General features: G+C 42.1%; 1 protein-coding gene across 1 annotated transcript in view; it reads left to right on the forward strand.

Annotated features, from left to right (window-relative positions):
- The first annotated feature begins 7,076 nt into the window (after positions 1 to 7,076).
- The window catches only part of slc1a9 (solute carrier family 1 member 9), a 28,230-nt gene continuing 10,288 nt past the window's right edge, over positions 7,077 to 25,018 (forward strand). The window contains exons 1-6 of the mRNA XM_034711839.1: positions 7,077 to 7,209; positions 18,195 to 18,353; positions 19,133 to 19,285; positions 19,771 to 20,024; positions 22,464 to 22,569; positions 22,685 to 22,811. Coding sequence (XP_034567730.1) covers positions 18,200 to 18,353; positions 19,133 to 19,285; positions 19,771 to 20,024; positions 22,464 to 22,569; positions 22,685 to 22,811 — 794 coding nt within the window. The 5' untranslated portion in view covers positions 7,077 to 7,209; positions 18,195 to 18,199. The remainder of the gene's footprint in view (positions 7,210 to 18,194; positions 18,354 to 19,132; positions 19,286 to 19,770; positions 20,025 to 22,463; positions 22,570 to 22,684; positions 22,812 to 25,018) is intronic.

Consider the following 25,018-nt stretch of genomic DNA (forward strand, 5'->3'; position numbering starts at 1 on the left):
TGTCTTCCTGTCCCATTAAAGTTACTAACCATAGACCTTTCTGAAGTCCCTGAGCTCCCTTGTCTCGTAGGTTCCTCTGGATCTCTGCTGCTGTGGACATGCCAAACTCCAGCTGCTACAACTACTACTATCCGTCTCCCCACTATCATCTATCTCTCTCTTGGTCTCAGCAGATGTGTGTCTAACATGAGTCTGGTCCTGCTGGAGGTTTCTGCCTGTTAAAGGAAGTTTGTCCTTGCCACTGTAACTTGCTAAATGCTGCAAAGTGCTCTGCTCATGGTGGATTAAGATGAGATCAGACTGAGTCCTGTCTGTTAGATGGGACTGGATCTGATCCTGTCTTGATGTTGGGTCTAGAACATAGGGTACAGTCTAGACCTGCTCTGTTTGGAAAGAGTCTTCAGATAACATTTGTTGTGATTTGGCGCTTTATAAATAAAGATTGATTGATTGATTGATTGATTGATTGATTGATTGATTGATTGATTGATTGATTGATTGATTGATTGATTGATTGATTGATTGATTGATTGATTGATTGATTGATTGATTGATTGATTGATTGATTGATTGATAGGCCTCTACTCAGGAACATTGTGTCCAGGTTTTACTGCGCTGAAAATTTGAATAATTCTTGAGTTTGTATACACTGTCACAGAAATGCATTTAAAAAAAACGCTGATTGAACTTTGAACTCTGGTGATACAGTTCATGGGAGTCAAATTCCATGTTTGAACTGCGGTTTTATAATAAAACTTCAGCCCAGACAATCTTCAATAAATCATTTTCCATCATTCATCTATAGCGTCAGCAGGGATATTTTTATTGTTGACTATAAAAGAAAGTAGCAGCTGTTTACGGGTAAAATGTGAAAGTATTTATTGACACCGCAGGCGAAAAGAGAACAGATTATGTTTTGGTGCAGCTCCAATGCAAGGTTGGATGCTTTTCAAGACCTGTTGATGCTGCAACACACAAGATTTATAAAACTTAGTCACTATGGATTACTATGATGTAAGATATCAGGTACATGGATCCTTAGAGGGGTGATTGTTTTATCAGTTTTTCACTTTAATATGTGCAACAAAACAAGAGGAATGGATGCAATATCTCAATGTTCCATGCACCCTAACCTAATCCGCTTTAGATCTTCCATGAAACCATCCTGAGTTGAGAGCTGTGGTAAGTCAGGATACTAAGGTATCTCTCTCTTTGTGTTGCAGGATGAGTGCAGGCGATGTCGGGACTCCTGTAAAGTTGAAAGGACGCGAACAGACGCCGTTGACTGGCTGCTCTGTCCACTCACAGGTCTTTGGGTAGAAAGCCGGTGAAAGGCCCCGGAGGAGACACAATGGAGGTCCACGGGAACACACAGGCCGACAGACAGTTCAACGGGTCCTCAGAGCAGATAAGTCGTCCCCACGTAGACCAGATGAGGGTTTGGTGCTATTGAACAGCGCTCTCACTGAAACTCCCCACCTTGAATGGCCTTGTTGAAAAGGAGAGCCATAAACTGGCGGATGAACAGAGCGGGTGGGGGGGGAAGACTCTCTCCCCCCCTCTCCCAAAGTCCCCTTCTCTCTTGCTCTCTCACATGCTATCTCTTTCTTTCCTTTACCAAGTTGTGGTTTCCATCTCACCAAACCCCTTTCCCCCTGAATGTTTAAAAAGATGAAAGGATAAGGAGAAGAATGGAGACAAAAGAGGGGAGGGTTGTGTTTCAACCCTGCCCCTGAGAGACTGCTCATGAAAGAGTTTGGGGATGGGAGAGATAGGGACTGGAGAGGAGACACAGAAAGAGAAGGGGGGATCATGAAAAGGGGTTTTTCAAACTCAAAGCCGCTAAAACGGGTCACTTCTGTATAGAGAGGCGGACTAAAGTGCAGTCTTCACTCAGGGACGGAGACATTTAACACTGTCAATACCTGCAGATGGAAGGGAGCGTTGATGTACTTGCACCCATTGACTGATCGCAGACACACACACACACACACACACACACTCTTCTTCAGGTCTTTCGGTTTCTCTTCACTCATCTCGACAGCACAATCAGATTCCAGGGATTTATCCACCAGACCATCTTTACCATTAACTCTCACACACTGTGCGGTGTCTCCCTCGCCATGTTCCTCCCTCTTGGCGTTTAGTGTCAGTCACTCAGAATCCTTTCAACCCTCCCACCATTCTCTCCATCTCTGTCTTTGTCTGAACTTGCCCTGCGTGCACTTAGATATTTCCGCCTCAGGGTGCATCAGTGAGAGTTAAGAGTGAGAGACAGAGAGGAAGAAGAAGAGGGAGCGAGGGAAAGTTGTTGGGAGTGCGGACGGAGGAGTGACAGTGAGACAAAGATGACGATTGAAAAGGAAGGGACGCGCAAAATGTGATTATCTTAAACTCTTGCCCCGTTGATCTCTACTTTAAACACACTTGTCTCAACACTCAGATGTCACTGCAACCTTTCACAATCGAGGAAATATCCAGGTTTATTTAAGACATTCACTCACAGAACAAGTTCTCCTTCATACTCTGGCTCCACACGGGACATGAAAACATTTCCTAAATCCACGACTCACTAAAAGCCTTTAAGGTTAGCTCGCAGTACGTGGAATAATACTCAGCATGTGTGTCCTTTGGGGATTGTGTGACCCAGCAGATTTTCAGACTATTATGAAAGCCTCTAATAAAAACAAGAACTGATCCTTATTGCAGTCCGGTCCTGCCCTGTGCACTCGCAAAGCCTTTGGCAACACCACACACGGCTCCTTCTAGCTGTGATATCACTTTCCCCCTCAATCCTTCTCTCCTCTTTTTGCTCCACCTTTCTGAATTCTGACATCTTCAACCAATTCTCTCTCTTTCCTCCATAAAAGAGAGACGTCTGGAAGTTTCCAGATGTCACTACCTTCCCTCCTCCTGTGATGAAATCTCTCTCACACGACATCAGCTCATTGCCTTCGTGTTGGACATCCTCCTTCATTTGAGACTCATATCTGGGTGTAATTGGAAGGTAGCTATTATGCCAATTACTGGAAATAGCTGAGCTGAGCTGAGCTGAGCTGTCAGGGCGAGGCGAGGAGCCTGTCCATCCACAACAGACAGAGTCAGACGTCAGACCTCAATTATGAATCCTTGGACCTCCCTGAGGAGCCTGGTGTCAGTCCTCTTTCTCTTCCTCCTTCGTCTTCCTTCTGATTGATGTCTCATCCCTTTATCATTCACCTCCTCACACACTGATTTATCGTCCACTTCTCCTACCTTAAACTCCTCTCAAGTGAGAACCAGCCGACGTCTGCCAGCATCACCACCCACACCGAGCTATAGCTGCATATGTTTCCAATTTGAGGCATAATGCGCCTCGCTCTGCGCAATCTGACCCAATTAGCCGAAGCCTCCTGGAAATGCCCCAGTCGACAGCCACCACAGTAAAGAAAGGTCAAAGGTGAGGTTGTTTCGCAGGAGGTCGGGCCTCTACTGCATGCATCACCTCCTGTATATCTAACGTCTCCTGCTACTGCTGCTGAGGCGCGTTGGCTACGTTAGCTTCTTTAGCTTCTCTGCAGACTCTTGGCACAGGTGGAAGTTTGTACCGATAAAGCAACCCAAGCCTGAAATTAGATTTCACAGTTTACTAAAGGTCAACGAGGATGGTGAGGGACAGGGTTTGGGGGCCAGACCACATGTAAACACACAACAAGGAGGCGAGAAGACACACATACACACACATAGGCGAACCCTCTGACAAACAACACATGCTCCTATACGTCTTTCCTGCGTGAAGCTGAAGTTAATGTAAGGAATGTTCACCTTCGGGGTAACTGATTGGGAGGGAGAGAGGGAACATGAGAGCATCAGAGCGAGCTGCACAGCCCTCATTAGGGGAATGCAGGAATTAGTTCTGTAATTCTGTTTAATGCTTAATGAGAAACAGGCTGGAATGGGTGCAAAAAACGCAGACTGGCGCTTGTGTTGCATTACCTGGCAGTCTGCCCCCCCGTTCCTGAGCCCGTCTGTTTGGATTCAGAGCGGCGTGTGATGTCCGGCCTTGTCAGTTTATGAAACGGCTTCAGACGCCAACACACAGCCGTCGCCGTATGCACACACACTCTGCTGCGCGTCTTGTTTACATCGTCTGCCCCTCTCCTCTTACAGCGGCCTGCTCTCTCTCTCCCCGGATCACCTCTCAATCACTCCTCCTCGCCTCCTTATCTGTCCCTCCTCAGTGTCTCCTTACAGGACTCGGTCCACCTACAGCGGCTACACTTTCATTCACTTGCCACTTGCAGTCTGGCTGCCTCTGGATTAAACATGCAGCTTAAATAGTGAATGATCTATTTACAGTTACGTCTTCCTTCTGGCCAACATGATCCACACCTCCTTTCTTTCTGCGGCTGTTGCACCCCGCTGTCCTCTCTCCCCTCTCTCCCCTCTCTCCCCCCCTCCATCCCGCCTCTTCCATTAGCCGTGTTTTGTCCCTTTTCTTGCCAGAGGAAAAATGTTACACATTGTAAACTTTACTCACTGTACAACACCCCGCAGGATTGTATTTCAGAGGCAGACTTTGTGTTTGAACTGCTCTGGCAATTAGTAGAGGATAGACTTACAGCGCACCCACTGCACAATGGAGGCGCAGGCCCAGTTGTACAAGCCCCTGTTCCCATCCTGCCCCTCTTCCATCTGTCACTCCAGAGGGACTGCGTGCGTTTGGGACAGTGTGTGGTTCTGCGTGTGTGTGTGTGTGTGTGTGTGTGTGTGCATAGGGGTGTGTGTTTGAATTGCTGCACGTCGGCTTGTCTGTGTAGAACAAACTAAATTCAGCCGAGGGAGTCAAAAACATTCGGACACTTCAGTTCCAGCAATTCTGTAATATGATAATACTTTAATAACTTATGTTATGACACACATTACATCACGTGTCTGTCACATACACATGATTTAAGTCCTCCATTTAATTTCCAAGCAACATTTAAACATTAAACATTAAATTTAAACACTTATTAACTTACTTCAGTCCCTTCTTTAAGTAGATTTTAGTATTCACTCATGCATTTGTCTCAAAAACTGCATAAAACAATGGACAGCACAACAGCTACCACAAGTGAAGCCACATTTTTAATAGCTCCCCCTGGTGGCTGCCTGCTGTATTTGTTTCTTAAAGCCCGCCCCCTCCATATAAACAGATGGAACATGGGTCAAACTGGAAAAGTGAAATACAGACACAGAAGCGGGTCGCCCAACTCCTTGTCTCCTCCTGCTCCTTCATTAAGAACGAAGAGTTAATTCCAGTACAGTATTATTGCATTTTCATTATATGAAATACCCTTAATTGGGGAAGTTGCAATCGTGGATGGAACCAGTGCTTTTTGAAGACTTAAAGATGTTCTTAAATTGGCGGATAATCACGTTATTAGACGTTATTTAAACTAACAATTAAGCTCAATAGATAATGGGCCCAATAAATGATCAAGTTGCAGCCGGTATGTTTGGTAAATGGAGGATTTGTGGTCATATCAGGTCCTTGTTTCATGCTTAGTCATGCTATATAGGTTTCAAACTGTTAAAAGATGTGACTGCATGTTAGTATCAAGTAAAATCAAACAGTTTAATGACCTGGTCAGAGCTTTGAGTCTCAAACTGAAGTGAAAATAACAACCTCTGTGTTGATACTCATTGCTTAAGGACGATGGATGGACAGGTTTTTCTATGGACCATCAGGATGATGACACATGCATGATCATCATCTCCCTCTATCCCTCTCTCCAACACGGTCTCACCTAGTCTGTCTAACATGAGTCTGGTCCTGCTGGAGGTTTATGCCTGTTAAAGGAAGTTTGTCCTTGCCACTGTGACTTTCTAAATGCTGCAAAGTGCTCTGCTCATGGTGGATTAAGATGAGATCAGACTGAGTCCTGTCTGTAAGATGGGACTGGATCTGATCCTGTCTTGATGTTGGGTCTTTGTTAATAATAGAACATAGTTTGGAAAGAGTCTTCAGATAACATTTGTTGTGATTTAGAGCTTTATAAATAAAGATTGATCAATGAGGAGTGTGGAGGATGGTGGAGGATTTAGAGCTTTGTAAACTGTTCCAGATTGTGACTTTCTCTCTGCAGGAGAGACCTGGAAGGAGATTAAACTCCCAAGATGCAAATTGAAGTTCGCCATTCACACAATGAGAAGAAAACAAAACAGATGGAGAGAGAGAGAGAAGAGAGAGAGAGAGAGAGAGAGAGAGAGAGAGAGAGAGAGAGAGAGAGAGAGAGAGAGAGAGAGAGAGAAGAGAGAGAAGAGGGGCTGAATCTCCTGGAGAGCGAAGCTTCAAACATCTGGAATGAGGCTCCAGTAGGACTAACATGCACTAGGATGAACTGAGTCTCAAACTGACCCACTGGAGGGATTATAATGAAAGCTCCATGACCTGAATGATGAAATATGAAATCTGAGGACAAAAAGCTGAGATTTAAGTTTGACTTGAAGGCCTCAACAGAGTCAGGAGACCTGATGTCTGCAGAGTCTGGTCATTACTCCATGTTGTATTTGATAGTTGAGAAGCTGCCCTCATAAATCAACGCTGAGCTCCTCATAAAGCTCAATCATAGGTCTGCATTCTTTCTCCCAGCATCTCTGGTATGACAAACCTGAACCTCCTCTGCTTCTTTTACAGTATATTTCTAATTCTGTGATAAAGTGTCACGGTTCATGGAAACAGCCGGGACGCTGTATGTATGCACAGTATGTGGCAACTCCACCCTATGGGCCTCCGTGCACTTTGAGGCCTTGCTGACTGACACCGATACCTGTCAAAGGATCCCTGCTGCACTCATTTCCCCACACAGTGCAGGGTCATAGCGCCCTCCTGTGGACGGGAGGGTAACAAGACCCCCAAGCAACATGATGCATTTTGCAGACGACTTTCCTTTATGATAGTTTAACTTTCTGAATATCTCTCAGCTTGTTTTGAATGAAGCTGCAAAAAAAAATTGATGTGATGGAGAGGAAGTGAGTGAGGAAAGAGGGAGAGAGAGGGAGACTGTGGCAGGGGGGTGGGGTGGGGGGGGGCTCAGCACCAAGCTGTTGTATTAATCTGCAAATTTTCTCAGATGACGCAAAGACCGTGACTTCGCCTCCCTCTTCATCTCCCCGTCCCTCCTCTCGCCTGTGTCTCTCCCAATGCCTCGCTCTTGTCGGATGGGAGACAGCGACACGCAGCAGGTAAGCCTGGTTTCCTTTTTGTTGTCATCTCTTGCTCTGCAGGCTCCCATTCATTCATGATGCATGCTGAAGTGACTCTTTGATTGTTTGCAGCTTTTTATTATTATTATTATTTGCATGATTTGTTTCCTCTCTTGAAGAAAGGATTTTAAAGATATGTTGCTTCATCATGTAAATAAGCATTTTGTAAATGAAGCTCATCCTGCAAACTTATCTGCAGCAGAGATTTACACTTTTTGAAAATCTGCCCCTCAACATGTGAGACCTTTAATACCCCCCCTCACTGATCAGCATCGTTCCGCCCTCTGGAGAAATTCTGACTCCGGATCAAAACTGCAGGGAAAGAATTCAAGCAAGAGGAAAAGGAGAAAGTTTATTAATAGCAGAGCTTTACGAGGGTGAAGAGAGCAGATGTGATAGACAGTCTGTGCTTAAGGAGTTCAAACAACAGATTAATACACTCAGATTATCGTCCAAGAGGAGGGGAGGGATAGGGGGCGTGTGTTTGACATGTGTGGTGGACCCACACACAGATGCAGACAGGATCACACACACACACACACACACACACGCACGCACGCAAACACACACACACACCTACACACACACGCACACACACAAACACATTCAAGCGTTTACTCTCAATCATAAATACTGACAATCACACAAACAGATTCCCTGAAGGTCTCCGGCTGCACGTTCCCAGCTGCTTCTTTCCAGACATGCAAAAATATTTGAATCAGTTAAATGATTCACAAGTTGCACAAAATTAAAAACAAGAACTCACAAGTTGAACAGTTATTCGTGTCACATAACAAGAAAAAAGGCAAACTTTCAGCAGCTGAACTGTTGAAATTAGCATGCATTGTTGATTCAAAGACTTTTTAATTTACTTTGAGCTGGGGTGTGATTTAAAACACTTTTAGATCAATCAAAATTTCAACAAGTGCTCTCTCACCAGACATGTATTTAATTTACACGTCATCAAGTCTGAGTGTAGCAGCTTTTCATAATCATGTGGTCGAAGCTTTTTACACATTTAACTGACAGAAATGTCAAATATCTTTGAGTAGAGATTTCTTTGACAGCACTTGTCAACTGTTTTATTCCTCACTCAACTCATCTTTATTTATAAAGCACATTTCATACATTCCAGCATGCAGCACAAAGTGCTTCACAGAAAAACAGAGACAGAAAAAAGCAGCAAGAGATAAAAAGATACAAAGACTGACACAAGATAGAGTAGTAAAATAAAATACTAAAAAACAAAAACAAAAAAAATCATCACAATAAAATGAATAAATTAGAGTAGATAAATACCAGAAGAATAAAATAAGATAGAATAAAGATAATAATAAAATAATTGCAATAAAATCAACAGAATAAGATTAGGTAAATACCTGGAGAATAAAATAAAATAAAATAAGATAGAATAAATAAATACAAATAGAATAAGAGCAAATAAATACCAACAGAAATTCATATAATATGATAAAATAAAATAAATAAAATAAGATCACATGAATGCCAGAAGAAAAAAATAAATAAAATAAATAAAATAAATAAAATAAATAAAATAAAATTAATAAAATTAATAAAATTAATAAAATTAATAAAATTAATAAAATTAAATAAATAAAATAAGATAGAATAAAATACAAAATTTGATGATTCTAAAACAATGTTAGTAACTGACACCAGAGTGCCTTTTTACCTACATCTTAGCATTGAATTGTCTTCTTTGGTTTCACCACGGTTACTGAAGTCTCCTCAAATTACCTCAGACTGTCATTTTACTAATGAGTGAACCTGAACACCTTGGGGCACTACAACCAATCAGAGTGTCACAACCTTATACCTGGTTCCAACATCCGACTTCTACCGTAGAAAAATAGACACTTTGTTTGACATGGAGGCCAAAACTTATCAATTTGAACGTCCTTCATAGAGTGACACAATGAAGGAGATGTTTTGGAGATATATCAAGATGTAGGATGGAGCCAAATGTGTCTATTATAGTAAATAACCATGATATTGCAAATTCTGTTAATTCTCAGGCTGAACAAATTGGTTCTTCTCACTCCTTCCTCAGTAAATCAACAGAGCACTGGGTTAAAGAGACACTACCTTTGCACAAATTGGGGATTTCCCAAATTTCCCAACACTTCCATCGTAAGCTCTTTCATCAATGGGAAATTACTCCATTACTGTCTGGTTACCTCATCCAGCAGATGATGGTGAGTTTAGAAAAATGTGTTAAAGGGGGCTTTCAAGATTCTTAGTGCAATACAAAGAATTAGCACCAGCCCAGAAGTATAACCAATAAAACTGTCATTTAAATCCTTAAAATAGATAAACACTTTAGATGGAGTCATGTGATCTATTCCAAGTTATGTAGATGTGCCACATAAGGACAGATATTGTGTGTTGGCTCTCATCTTCTGATGGACCAAGTGCTGCAACATGTGATTGACCTTAACCCCAGTGGGAGGGTTTATACGTACAGGTTATCTCTCCCGCTGCACAGATCTGCTAAAGCCATGAACTGGACACGTGTTCGATGACAGTTGTGCATATGTTGAAGGAATTAGGTACTGCTCTACTTTCATCTACATGAAAAACCAGCTGTGTGTCAGTGGAACTTCATACTACACTTATAACAGCACCTGCAATGCCTCTTCCTACCACCAGAGGCAGCAGCACGTCAGTCTAATAGAAGCTAATTGTAACGAGGATTTGGTTATATAAAATGTTTTGTATTGCAAAATTTAAAATTACTTGTTTTTAGTGCAGTTTGATAATCCTTGACTTGGACTTAGAGAGTGGAGAGCAGAGTACAACAGTCCAGTATGATACTAATCTGCTGTTTCATCCCCTTTGTCTGCATATGCTCGTCAGATCTGCTGTTACTGTTCTTCATAAGTTGGATTCAGAGTAACTCCAAAATTTCATGGGTTCATCCTCGGGCCAGGCTACATTCTTCCACCAAAATTCGTACGATTTAGGGAGTCGAGTTTTTGTAATCCAGCTGACGAACAGATAAACATCTAAAAACATGAACCCCCCCTGAGCAGAGTAAGTAAAGGTTTCAGGACGTTTGTAAATGTTATAAGCCGTTCAGAAAATAAAACATACAAAAATAAAACTTTTTAACAGAAGAAGAAGAAGGATTAAAATTAGTGCATTCATGAATCTGATATAAACTGATTAACTGGTAGGGAAATGCTTTAATGCATATCCCCACATGTGTCATTTATATCATGTAAGCATCGTTCTGCAGAGCGGCGCTGCAGGGCTGCAGGGCTGCAGGGACATCCTCATTTGCCTTCGTAGTACGAGGGGAGGATGGAGGGACGGAGTGGGGATTATATCTCGATCCCTTTGCAAAGCTCACACCAAACAATCAACCATTGGATATAATCCTCTGAGACACACAGACATCCGCACACAGTTACAAACACACACACACACAGATGCCCTTTAAATAACATATTTCAACACAGTCAATAAATATCGTCTCTTCGCTGCAGAATTTATGTGTAAATTTAAATTTCTTTAAATATCAAATTAAGTATTTCATTCTAAACATCTATTTTCATATTAATCACATTTTGTTTATATCAGAAATTAAAAAACAGGATTTTTAGCAATGTATTTATAACAAAAAATATAAATATATTCCATTATTTTTCCATATATATTTTATCCATGGTGGCACCATGGTCCAAAATGCTGAAAATATTCAATTCAATTAAGTAAGATTTAATTTAAATGCAGTTTCTGAAATTAAATTCAACCCAGCTCTCTGTAATTAATTCATTTTACTTTAATTCAACTTAATGCAACTCATTTAGGATTAATTAATTGTATACATTTCAATTTAGATTCAATTCCTTCAATAAAATTAAACTTAATTCAATTTCAAACAGCGAAATTCAATTTATTGCAGTTAATAAATGTTCTATTTCATTACAATTCACTTCAGTAAAGTCTAACTCAATTCAATTTAATGTTTTTTATTTGATTTAGTTTATTTAAATTCAATTCAATTTCAGTCAGCTTAATATGATTTGATAAACTCAGTTCAATTTAGGTTACTTCAATTTAAAACAAGTCCTTTATTTAATTCAATTAAATGCATTTTACCAATTTAAAATGCATTTAATTATAAATGTATCAATTTAATTCAGCTGAATTAATTTAATTAATTCCTCAACTCTTATAAATTCCATTCAGTTTATTCACACCAATCCAGTTTGGCATAGTTTAATTCAATGTAATACAATTTGATGTAAAATAATACAGTTTAGTTGAGTTTAATTGAATTCAATTAATTAAAATGTCATTTGCATCTAATAACTGTCATTCAATTCAGTCCAAGGCAGATATTTCTGAGTAGCTTGACAGCAAAAAACAGTGATATACATCAGTACTCATCTGTATGACAGATAAAGGGTGGAAACAGAAGGCTTGTCTGTTTCAATCATCTTGAGTAGAAATGACATAAACAGTAAATCACATCATCTAAAGCATGTTTGTTTACAGTTAAGCTGTAATACTGATGCGTGCCTTTAATGATTCTAGAGTAATAAGGAACCTTTAATGTATATAATTCACTGTAGACTCTATTTATAGATTCTTTAAAGGACAGATTATTTATGTTTACCTCCTGGAGCTCTTGAAATGTGATGTTATGCCTCAGTTTGTGTAAGAAGCAGGCAGATGGATGAGGAGGGAGGAGGGAGATATTACTGTATGTATACATGTATAGTCATGTGCATCTGTCTGATCTCTTGAACCGGCCTCAGGGATTGGCTGCTCGTATCATTAATGTGAAAGGCTATAAATGAAGAGAGGGTCAACACTGAGAAGCCCGTAACAGCCGGACTGACTCTAGCACTGGGGCGGTTCACTGTGTCCGGCTCCGATGGTGTGTGCACCTTTTGTCTGCAGCAGCAGCTTGGGCTCGTTTTCAGCAATCAAAGCTCTTCTGGGAGATTAACTCATTCTGTTATCGGGGCCTGTCGTCCTGGAAACCATGACGATTAAGAAGATGTGTCGTAAGTACATGGCTGCATGTGAAGACTGATTGTGATGGTTATCACGCACTGCAGAGGTCATCATCACACATTTGATGGACTTGGAGAGTGTTTAGATTGAGGACGGTGATGTTGATCTAGCCGGCGTTACCCTGAAACTGCAGCCAGTCTGAAACTGTCGGAGGCTCCCGGTCTCTCGGCCTTTCAGGGCATGCAAACATCTACTCTGTGGATCCACACCAGCAGGAGTCACTTCCTTTTTTCTGTGCTCCAAGCTCGACTCACTTTGAAGTCGCTCTACCTCCATCCTTGTGTTTCAGCGCTCATCACTAACATGTGTTCTCTCTCCAAGACTGTGCTTCCCTTCAAAGGGGAATGCCTCCTGGTCCACAGCCTACCTGGCAGAGTCCTAATATAATACCTGTGTCATGTTGCTTAGAAATCCAGGATTTACTGTAAGCTGCCCAACCTAACAGCCTGAACCTGCTGACTTGACTTGCTGTGTTTTATTAGGGATGCTAAGCTGTAATATGATGTAACAGGCATGTGTACGCCAGTCATCCCTCTCCTGGCTTCAGCTCAGATTTTCTGACGGGCATCTGTTTCTTGTCTACCTATAAACTGAACTTCGGTAAGTACTTTTCAGGCAAGACACTAAAAACGAAGGAGTCCAATTCGCCTCTACAAGGTTGTAAATAGTTTCAGTTTTCCTCAGATTGACAGAGCCACCAGCGCAGCCCCGTAAGAGCCTGTTCCTAGAGGCCAGCTATGTTTTGTCTCAAGGCAGCTCTTACATTTCCTGGAGCAGGAAAATAATCTGTGTGTTGCGAAAGGAAGGATGGAGGACAGATTTGTAGAGCGGCTTCAGGTCCTTGGGTGTGTCCTTGCGGCTTATACTCCTCTGCGCCGCCCTCTCTGTAGGACACATGCTGCTGCTTTGTTATGTCAGGGAATCCATCTGACCTGTTCAGGAAGCAAAGGTTTAATTTGAAGCGTTCACAGCTGGAAAGGTTGATCGGGATCTTTATTTTAACTGCAATATATGACGGCTTAGATGTGAAGAAGGAAGGTTCATGACCCTTTCTTTTTAATGCATACTAGTGCAGTACGATGAAACCCATTTGGAGCATGTGCACGTTGGGAATTGGCTGATATCTTGGAGCTCTGCTTGCAGACGTGTTGAGGATATTTGTATTCTTGAAATGTGCAAATGAGCAAAGGACAGTCCTGCAAACTGAGACTCGGTTTCCTCCCTTTATGACTATGATAAATCCACCAAAGTCCAACAAATGGGGTTGCAGCTGAACTCTAAGTTCACAAGGTACCTTGAGGTTTTGTCCAGAGGTTTTCTAGGCCAAGTTTGTTGATGCTTACCCAGAATATATAGTGAAGAAGCACAAAAACATAGATTGAGACTAAATTAGAAATGCATGTGTTCTGATTCTGACTCCCTCCGAGGACTCTTTGCGTAAGCATGGCCATTTGTAGTGCATGCCCCCTTTAGAACAAGCAGATTGCATGGCTCCACGAATTTGGCACTGTGGTCCCTTGAGTTCCCGGCTATGCAAACCAAGTAGGTGTGAGGGATGGCTATCTAGGAAACTGGGAGAGACAGAAAACAGACCATGCAGAATAACTTCCATTGCCAGACTTTTCCCAACACACACAAACTGGTTGATTTGACCAGGTTTCAGAACCTTGAGTAGACTAATCCCTTTAAAAACATGGAGCTTACATGTCAGTATCACATTGTCTATTAGTTCAATGTTCAATAAAGAGTGCCATGAAATGATTCCCTTCGCTTCACAACTGAAGCATATGTGGTCGACTGACATCACCAAACAATGTTCAGGCTAAGAATGACATAAGGATTGGAAAGAGGATTTGTGAAGACTACTAGCCGTCGAGCAGCCTCCCCCTCCTCTCCTGGGTGCTCCGTTCACCGAGGATTAATTCTTTGCAATTGAAAAACTTAGCGGGGACATTCTCCGCCCCCAAAATATACAATTTCAGACCATACTGGCAATCCGCCTTTGTTGCCTGGACCTGGCAACTGTTGCAGAGTCTGAAGAGAGAGAGATGCAGAGATATGACAAGATGAAGTAGAAGATGAGAGAGCGGAGGTGAAAGCGTGAGAGCAGAACAAATAGGTAACATTTTTTGAGCAGCTTCTTTTCAAACTGTGTTTTAGTGGATGTGTTGAACTGTGTCTCCACTGCAGATGAGCTGATGGATGATAATCACGTCGGATTGCAATCGTCTAACTGACTCAGTGTGTGTGTGTAAAAGTGACATTGATACTCACTGAGATTTGGCTTGGGTTCACGTCTCTCCAGATGTGTTTACACAGGATTAATGTTTGGACATGAGGGTGGTGCGGTCTCTTCCATTTTCTCTGTTGAGTCAAAATGTGCTATGTGATATTGGACAGCAGACACATTCTTACGTGTTGACGCTCTCTTCTTGGTGAAGGTGATGGCTTTGCTTGGAAGAAAAATCTCCTTGCTTCCATAACAATCCTGTGTTGATACAGAGGAGCTCAAATATACTTTGAATGTCCTCGATCAACGTCTGACAGGTGTTTATTGGAAAGCTTTTTTGCCTGATTAAAGATGTGAAATGTCTTTGAGTAATATTAAAAAGCTCTCAGATTGATGTGGAATCACGGTTATCTACCTTGTTCTGCTTTTAGCTCCATCCAGTCAGATTATTTATGCTTTTGAATTGTATTCGGTAAGACATTATACAAGAATTTCAGCCGTGCCAGATTATCCTTCTTAGCCATGCTAGCAGTGTCTGTTAGAATTTGCACCACTGTGGACCAAATTCCTTAGCAGCTATTGAACGGTCAGACGTGGCGTTATGCACAAACATCTTTAACTTTTAATGGAAAATCTTAACAGCTAACACATTCCCTTTTAATCAAGTAGGTACTTGTTGAAGGGAACAAGTGTTAAAGATCTGCAGATGGGATTTGCACAAAAGTGTCAGATACAAGAATGTTTGGCTCCAGTTCAATCTTTACCTTGGCTTCTGGACGCACCATGTGACTGATGGTTGTTGGTTTGAGTAAAGCGTCATCCCATTCCATTTCTTCACAGGTCCCAAAACAATCTTTGTCATTACATCTTTGACTGTCTCATTAGCCTCAACTCCATTTGATGTCTAAATAACAATGTCAGCATGCTCATACCATCACTATTCCATCAGTTCTTGCAGCAGATGGCTGTTCACCAATCAATGTGGTTCCGCTCAAGGTCTCTGCTTGTTAAATTTGCCAGAGACATGCCTATTGGTGGATTAATGTTGGTTCTCTGTTAATAATAAACGAAGGGCATGATCTCAACCAGCTATTAGGAAGTCTCTTGGGACAACTTGTTCTGCCATATGGTGCAAAATGATAGATTAAAGAACAAAGGTTTGAACAGTTTTCCCGTTAGTTGTGATGAGCAGCTGTCCTCAAATTAGTCTGGTCCCACTCGAGGTTTCTGCCTGTTAAATTGGCAAGGACTTATTAGTGGACTAATGTTGGGTCTCTGTAGATCGTAAACAAAGGGCAGAATCTCAACCTGCTATTATGAAGTCTTTTGAGATAGATTAAGAATAGATAGAATGGATTAAAAAGAACTATGGTTGTGAACATGGTGGATTATTGGATCTTACTGGTCTCCAGTTAGACTGGTTTCGCTCAAGGTTTCTGTCTGTTAAATGGAAAATGTTCCTTTCCATTGTTGGCCTTCACTTGTTTTTTTGAGGATCTATGTTTGGTCACTGTTTGGTCTCAACCTCCTTCATTCAAATCTCTTGAGTTAGCTTTTCTGCCATTTGGTGCAAAATGATAAATGAAAAAACAAAGGTTTGAACATTTTTCCAGTTAGTTGTGATGAGCAGCTGTCCTCAAATTAGTCTGGTCCCGCTCAGTGTCTCTCTCTGTTAAATAGAAGGTTGTCCTTTCCGTTGTTGGCATTGACTTGGTGGATTAATGTTGGGTCGCTGCATGGTCTCAACCTGCTTTTATGAGTTTGTTGAGATAAAAAACTAAGGTTGTGAACATTGTTTGTTGTGACAAGCAGCTATCCTCCAATTAGTCTGGTTCTGCTCAAGGTTTCTGCCTTTTAAATGGATGGAAGTCCTTTCCATTGTTGGCATTGAGTTACTTCTTGGTGGATTCATGTCGGGTCACTATGTGGTCTAAACCTGCTTTTATAAAGTCTCTTGAAATAACTTTTCTGTCATTTGTGACATATAATAGATTAAAAAGAACTATGGTTGTGAACATTGTTTGAATGGCGGATTATTGGATCTTACTGGTCTCCAGTTAGTCTGGTTTCACTCAAGGTTTCTGTCTGTTAAATGGAAAATGTTCCTTTCCATTGTTGGCCTTCACTAGTTTTTTTTGAGGATCTATGTTTGGTCACTGTTTGGTCTCAACCTCCTTCATTCAAATCTCTTGAGTTAGCTTTTCTGCCATTTGGTGTGAAATGATAAATTAAAAAACAAAGGTTTGAACATTTTTCCAATTAATCTGGTCCCGCTCAGTGTCTCTCCCTGTTAAATAAAAGGTTGTCCTTTCCATTGTTGGCATTGACTTGGTGGATTAATGTTGGGTCGCTGCATGGTCTCAACCTGCTTTTATGAGTTTGTTGAGATAAAAAACTAAGGTTGTGAACATTGTTTGTTGTGACCAGCAGCTATCCTCCAATTAATCTGGTTCTGCTCAAGGTTTCTGCCTTTTAATTGGATGGTTGTCCTTTCCATTGTTGGCATTGAGTTGCTTCTTGGTGGATTCATGTTGGGTCACTGTTTGGTCTCAACCTTCTTTTATAAAGTCTCTTGGGATTGCTTTTCTGCCAATTGGTGCTTTATGATAGATCAAAAAACTAAGGTTGTGAACATTTTTCCACTTAGTTGTGACAAAGAGCTGTACTCCAATTATTCTGGTTTCACTCAAGGTTTCTGCCTGTTAAATGGATGGAAGTCCTTTCCATTGTTGGCATTGAGTTGCTTCTTGGTGGATTCATGTTGGGTCACTATGTGGTCTAAACATTGTTTGAGTGGCTAATTAATAAATCCCACTTTCCTCCTCCAGTTTGTTGTGACGAACAGCCGTTCTCCAATTAGTCTGGTCCTGTTCAAGATTTCTGCCGTTTTTTCCTTTACAGTGTTGCCAAAGTTTAGCTTATTTGTGGATTAATGTTGATGTCAGAGATATTAAGATAACTTTAGCTCTCATGTGGTGCTGTAAAACAACCATACATTGATTAATTGATTAATTGAATATGCAAAAAACTGAGGTTGTGAACATTGCTGCATTATCTGCAAACGTTTACACATACTGACGTTTGACCTTTAGCCTGAAGCATCACCATCTTTAAGTCTGTCCTGTATCCTCCAGTTTGAGTTAAACCAGCAATTAACCTCCACTCGACACCTGTCCGTCACAGACAACCAGAGGCCACATTGCATGGCTCCTCATTGACCCATCACCGCATTCATCAGTTATATCTATTACTTTATCAGCAGCTCCATGAAGTGCTTCATTTAGATTCTGGCCGGTTACAGATAACATCTCCTGAGATGTTTGTCCACGTTCTGTTTAGCCATCAGCCTTCAGGTATGCTTCTTTAACTTAAACAAAAGAGTCAAAGGCTTACCTGGGGTGTGAAAAGGTTGCCCTGTTCATCCCTGATCTTCATTTAGAGAAGGAGTCTGCTTCCCTGAGTGGCAACAGTGTGAAATCTAAGCAGCCACAGGAGAAGATCTTAGTGTTCAGATGGTTGTGTGACTGACTGGTAAAGATCGGCTTCAACAGATGTGTGGTGCCACGAAGACCACGTCCATTTGTGATACAGTCTATGATCTGAACACTGAGAGCTGTGCAGGCCAGTGCAACATGATTTAAGCACTCTTCCAGCAGTAAACCAATCTCTCCACCTCTCTTCACAGGCAGGATGACAAACCAGTCGACAGCTAACCAGTCCAACACAAACAAGGTGAAGGAGAAAGAAGAAAGCCAGCGAGATGACAACACAGAGGTCGCGTATAAAGACGCTGGCCACTGCAGCCGGAACACCCACAACCTGCTGCTGGGACTCACTGTTCTGGGTATTTAAGATCTGAGAAACACTGCCTATATATCCTGAAGTTATCCTCTCCCTGACTGCAAGCCATCTTCTTGTGTAAGCTGGATTCCAGCTGTTGTTATAAATGGGATAAATTAAGGAAACTTACCTCGAGAGACAGATGAACAAACAAGCCTGCTTGAAGTTTTTGGGTTAACATAATTAAGCACACCAGAAAACACAACCTCTTTCAACAAATGGAAAACAATTCATTGTGCAAAAACGTCTGTTTGTGCTGCAGCTTAACACTCGATGTAAAGAGCCCGTGGTTCTTTCCCATGAGAGGAGAGTGGCGTCTTGTTTTCATTACTCTGCCTCTGTAAACACTTTGGTATGTTTCTGCATAGCTGCATTTTTTAGTCCAGAGAAAGAAGTGTGGGGAAGTGTGTTATTTTTGTCTACCATTTGTCACCCGGTTTTAAACTCAGATGTGACCCTGTTTACGTTACAGTGGACAGTTCTCATTGTACGAAATCTTGTACATGTCAGGAGTAAATCTTGTTGAGTCCTTTTAGATACTAAACATGGTGCTGCCTTATTTGAACTTATTTATCTCTGCAGAACACCAAGTACACCAAATGTTGGATATTTAGGAAGAACTAAACTAATATGACGAGGGGACTTTCTAACGGCTGAGAAACTTATTTTGCATTGACATGCAAACTCATTTATGTCTAATACATCAGTCTATTTCCAGTTTAAAGACGCCCGATTCATTTCTAGAACATACACAAGACATTTAACTCAATCTCCCGCCCTCAGGTGTCGTAATGGGAGCAGTGTTCGGGATGCTGCTGCGGTACATGAGGGTGACGGACAACAGCGTCCTCACCATGGTTTCCTTCCCAGGAGACATCCTCATGAGGATGCTGAAGATGCTCATCCTGCCTCTCATCATCTCCAGCCTCATCACAGGTATGCAGGGATGTGTTTACAAGGAGTTTAGAGTGAGCAAAGGAGAAGGTGTGCTGAAGGAATTCTGCTGCGTTCCTCTCCACTTTACTTTCCCTGCAGAGCGTCGTCTGTGGAGCCTTTTTCAATAATTCACTCAGATAAAGAGGGAGGAGCTGTTCACACCTGGCTGGATCATGCATCTCCAAATGTGTCTGCAGTAATCGCTCGTGATGGGATCTCACTTTCAAGCTTCATATGCAACAGGCTAATGTTAAAGGCTAACAAGCTAACTATGTGTTTTCTCAAGCCCTGTCTGTGTTTTTGCATCTTTACTTTTGCCCCTTAAGGTAATATATAATGGTTAAACTCAAAACACACTCTGGTCGACATTGCCCTCCATCTTTGATTCTCTCCATGCTATCAGACGTCATAGAGCTGTGTCAGGAGACCTGAATCGATGTGACAGTCACTCTAAACTTGGATTCAATCTCTCCTGTTTCTTTCAGGGCTGGCAGGTCTGGATGCCAAGTCCAGTGGCAGGATGGGCAGCAGAGCTATGGTGTACTACATGTCCACCACCATCATAGCTGCCATCCTCGGGGTCATCCTGGTGTTGGGGATTCACCCGGGGAACCCCAAACTGAAGGGGAGACAATTGAACGCAGGCCCAAGGAATCAGGAGGTCAGCAGTATGGACGCCTTCCTGGACTTGCTCAGAAACCTCTTCCCTGAGAACCTGGTGCAGGCCTGCTTCCAACAGGTGAGCTTGGCATTGGATTTTTCTGACTCTTCATGTGTGCAGACTTTCAGGTCGTACGCACCGTGTTGACTTTGTTTGGATAGTTAGATGCAGGAAAAGGTTTGGAAGCTTTGATCTAAAGCTCCACGACAGCTGCTAAATCAACCTGGAGGTGAAAGAACAGAGGTTCAGTCACTCACCTGTTCAAGGAATTAACTGAGGAGTTCGAGAGAATGAAAGAGCAACAGAGTCGTTAAGGTCTGATGTGATCTCTGGAGACTTCAGTTGTCCTCCAAACTCTGAACTCAATGTTTCCTACATGTGTCAGCTGAGAGGAAATTGACTCTGCAAAGACCAAAAGGCCAAGGCTCCTTTCTTTTGAAGAGAGTCCTTTGAGGTGTAACTGCAGAGATGAATAGGTGAGGTTATTAAACATCAAATAAGAGCAGAACTCAATATTAAAGGTGCAGTCCACAGCTTCTTAAGTGCTCACTAGTTTTACCTTCTGTGTTCAATCATTTCAATTTAAGTACTTTGTTTGTTACTGTTCATTACACAAATCAATCTTTATTTATAAAGTGCCAAATCACAACGAATGTTATCTGAAGACACAAACAGAGCACGTCTAGACTGTACTCTATGTTCTATTTAGGGTTGCAAAGGGGTGGAACATATTTTGGTAAATTTCCATGGGAAGTTAAGCTGGGGAATTTTGGAAATATTCCAAATTGGAAACTTTCCATTGGAATTAATGGGAATTAACTGGGAACTGAGGGTAATTTAATGAAAAGGTATCATATCCAAGCATTATAATTTATTACTATCTGTTCCGAGGGTCAGGACTGAACTTGGGAAAAAGGCCTTCAGGTTTGCTGCTCCCTCGACCTGGAACGCCTTACAAAAGGATCTAAAACTGTCTGACATGATATCTTTGAATGCTATAAGCGGTCCTTATACAACTTGGAGGCTGAAGCATCTGTCTGTAGATGTTTTGTTTAAATGTGACATGCTGTTTTTCTGGAGGTACCTGTTCTGTAGCTGTTGTATGCGTCTGCTATTTGTATTTATGTCTATTGTAATATTGTAACTCTGTAACTGTGCTGCTGCCTATCTTTGCCAGGACTCTCTTGGAAAAGAGATTTTTAATCTCAATGAGCATTTCCTGGTTAAATAAAGGTTATAATAATAATAATGATAATAATAATAATAATAAGCATAAATATTTGTTTTGTTATAAGCAGACATCCATCAAAAATAATACAATTAAAACAGATTAATTTACAATCAATTCTTTCATTGAAGAACAAAAAAATGAATGTTGAGTTCAATATTACTCATATCCAGACCCAACCCATTCAAAAATTAACAAAATTGCAATCCCAACAAAGTCCCATTCAACATGTTCAATGAAAAGGCATCTTCCCTCAAGCTTCTCAAGCCTAGCCTCTGCATTTTTGCTGAACCCTTTCAGGCAATGGGCTCTTCCTGGGTCTCATCAAAATCCCCCAAGTCCACTTCCTCAACATCTGACTCTTCTTCTTCAGTGTCACTGTCCAGCCTGGTTGAGGATGGTTCTGTGTCAGGCTCAAAGAGCCTCAGGTTAGCCTGAATACCAACCAATTTTTCCACTCTCACATTTTGTGAGGCAGCTGATGATGGTTGGATCTGGAGTATGATGGAGGCTATAGGTGCAAGGGCCTCAGGTCCACAAAGTCCCTTCCACCAGATGGTCTAAAATATACTTTCCCCAATTATATATAAGCTCCCTATTAAGAGCCAACCTTCAATTGAGTAAATTCCTGGTTTATTCCCATGGAAAGTTTCCAACTTTAAAAATTCCCTTAATTTTGCAACCCTAGTTCTATTATTAACAAAGACCCAACATCAAGACCGGATCAGATCCCGTCCCATCTTCCAGACAGGACTCAGTCTGATCTCATCTTAATCCACCATGAGCAGAGCACTTTGCAGCATTTAGCAAGTTACAGTGGCAAGGACAAACTTCCTTTAACAGGCAGAAACCTCCAGCAGGACCAGACTCATGTGAGACACACATCTTGTGTGTTGGACTTGGTGAGGGTTGTTTACCCCAGACTCTCTCTCCTCCTCTCTTTGTGTCTCTCTTCACCTCGCCGTCTGTTTTACGGCCTCCTTTGTTTGAACTCACCGGGGATTCATTGTAGTCATAAAAGGCATAATTACTTTTGCAGGAAGGGCTCGTCCTCACCCGTTCAACCTTCTTGTCTTACTTTTCTTCCCTTTGTTGTTTTTTCTCTAAAACCTTTTCTTCTCCTATTCTAAACAGACTCTGAGTTTACAGAGCGGCGGCCAAGCTTTTGTTGCGTACACACAGTTTGAGTTACAAAAACAAGGTCTAGGTTTGTGAATCGGACTCCTGTTAGTTTGTTGTTTTATGAGGAACCTCTGATGACTTTGCTTGTTGTGTTTTCATCCCTTCAGGTTCAGACGGTGCTGAAAAAGGAGTCCGTCGTGGCTCCGAACCAAACCGAGCCGCTCATAGTGAAGAAGAAGACGCTGGAGTATAAGTGGGGCATGAACGTCCTCGGTGAGCGATGACAGACGATGTTTCTTCCTCTCTCTGCTGTGTGATGTTCCTGAGATCTCTGCTGTGTGATGAAGTTTCCAGTCACACTCTGCTTTGTGTCTTCCTCTTCCTCAAGGCTTGATCGGCTTCTTCATCACCTTTGGGATCTGCATGGGCCGGATGGGTGAGCGGGGGAAGGTCATGTGCGACTTCTTCAACATCCTCAACGAGATAATCATGGCGATGGTTTCCATGATCATGTGGTCAGTGTTGTGTTTTCCCCTGTGAGCGTGTGTGTGTTTTTTGGGTTTGAAAGCATGCACAACATGCGTCTGTTTTTACTCACGCGGCCTGAGAGCGCATTGCTATGACATGCTGGAGATACAACACGCAGGGGTCAGTGACAGTGATGGATCGGGCGAGGACTGCGTACGTGAGACAAATTGTGGGAACAAGCTTGACGTCGCAGAGTAAGAAGGAGAAAGTGTGTCAGTGAAGGACACAGACAGATGGAAGGACAGGGAGAGAGAGAGAGAGAGAGAGAGGGTTTCCCTGGCACATGCTGGAGTCTGTGGTATGCTTGAGAGTAGCTGGAGCCGGGGCCCGGAACAATGTTGTGCGGCTCCCAGGGGACACGAGATGGACCATCTCCAAAATGTAATGGATCCACCGACGGCAGAGGAACCACTTGGCAGCAGAGCAGAAAGCAGATGCAGGTGGGAGGGACAGCAGGACGTGGAGAGATGCCTGTGAGAGCATGTCTTCAGAGAGGAGTGCACGCCTTGAGGCTTCACAGGAGTTGAGAGCGCAGTGGCACTCGAAGGAAGGAGGGATGGGAAGGGAATGAGGAAGAAGGGTAGGCGGTTGGAAGACAAACAGCAGGATGCTTGTCCTGTAGCTCTCTCTGAGGCCGTCTCCGTGTGCAGCTGGACACTAGAGGAGATGCATCCTCGTTCAGATCGCTCACTCAGTGTAAACAAACTGGAGACTGAGAGCCAGCCAAACACAGAGTCAAGTGTATACAAAAACTGTATCATACAAAGAACACATCCATCAAATCATGTTCGTGACATATTCCACCAAACAACTGTCGCTGGATGCCAGGCTCGGGGTTCAGCACGCAGCTGACCTTTTAAAGCGACCGCTGTCGTCCTGATGAAACACGTCTTGAGCGGCTCCAGGAGCGGCTTTAAGGGGAACACTTATCTAATTCATGTGTCCCACAGCGGCCTGTGTTCACCGTGGGAGCAACTGCACTCACAGAGCATGAAACCAGAGATCCAAGAATGTCTGCAGTGATGAAATCTGCTGCTATGACGATGAATTAAGATTGATTAGGTGATGTTGGAAATCATTCACAGAGATGAAACGACGATTGTTTATTTACCTTCTTACTCTGACAAAACCAGCTTTCAATTAATGAAAGCTCTGACCAGGTGCTGCATTTTCTAGGGCTGTGAGTATTCTGGTCATCAATTAATCCTTCTCTATATAAAGTTTAGTCTTTAAAATAATCAGTTTCTCAATTAAATAAAGGCTTTAAATCATTTGCAAACAATCCAATTTTGTTTCAATCAACATTTGAAACACGCGTCCCAACTCCTTTACAGATATCAGGGATCAGGAGCAGACCTGCACTCTGGGAGGGGAACATTCAACCTCTACTCTTCTTTACGTTGGCGATTTAAGCGTCCAAAAAAGTCTCTAACCAATGCACTTGTTGTGAACTTGATCAGCCAATCAGATTTACAATCATCATCAAGAAGTGAGTGATGCAGGGAGACACACATGATGGAGCAGGCTGACAGGAGAGTGAGGGATTCTGTCACAACTTCACCTCCTTTCCTGTTTTGTCCGTTTCGTCAACTGACATCATTTAGATAGCTTTAAGACAGAGAAATGAAATCCACATACGTATCATACAATGGAGCTCCAGTTTTAGAATATTAAACCAATGCAGAAGTGATAAAACTGCAGTTCCTTGAGTGTCCACTAGAGGCTGGCTGCAGAAACGCCTGAAAGCACATACACACCCATTCAAAGAAGACGATCTTTACAGCAGAAATAAACATGTTTACAGCCTTGTTCAAAAAACAGTTTTGGTCTGAATAGCTCATCTATCTATCTATCTATCTAACAAGTTTTGCCCATATAAGGGCGTGACTGACAGACGGGAACACTGTAGCTGTCAGCAAAGAGGCTAAAGGCCCGCCTCCACGTCTTTGCGTCATACCAACGTTTCCAATATGGCAACCACCGACAAGGGGCTTCAGAGACAAGTGGGTGACGTCACAGAGACTATATCTATTTATTACACAGTCTATGGCAGAGAAAGTCTGGGACGCAAGACACAAATAGAGGGTCATGAGATATCTTCCAGAATGTTTTTCTTTTTAAGTTATCTAAAAATAGTACATTTTACCCATTATAGTAAAAAATATGGACAATAATAGTAGCTAAACTTGAAATA

This window comes from Notolabrus celidotus, chromosome 20, assembly GCF_009762535.1.
Source record: "Notolabrus celidotus isolate fNotCel1 chromosome 20, fNotCel1.pri, whole genome shotgun sequence".
Taxonomy (NCBI): Eukaryota; Metazoa; Chordata; class Actinopteri; order Labriformes; family Labridae; genus Notolabrus; species Notolabrus celidotus.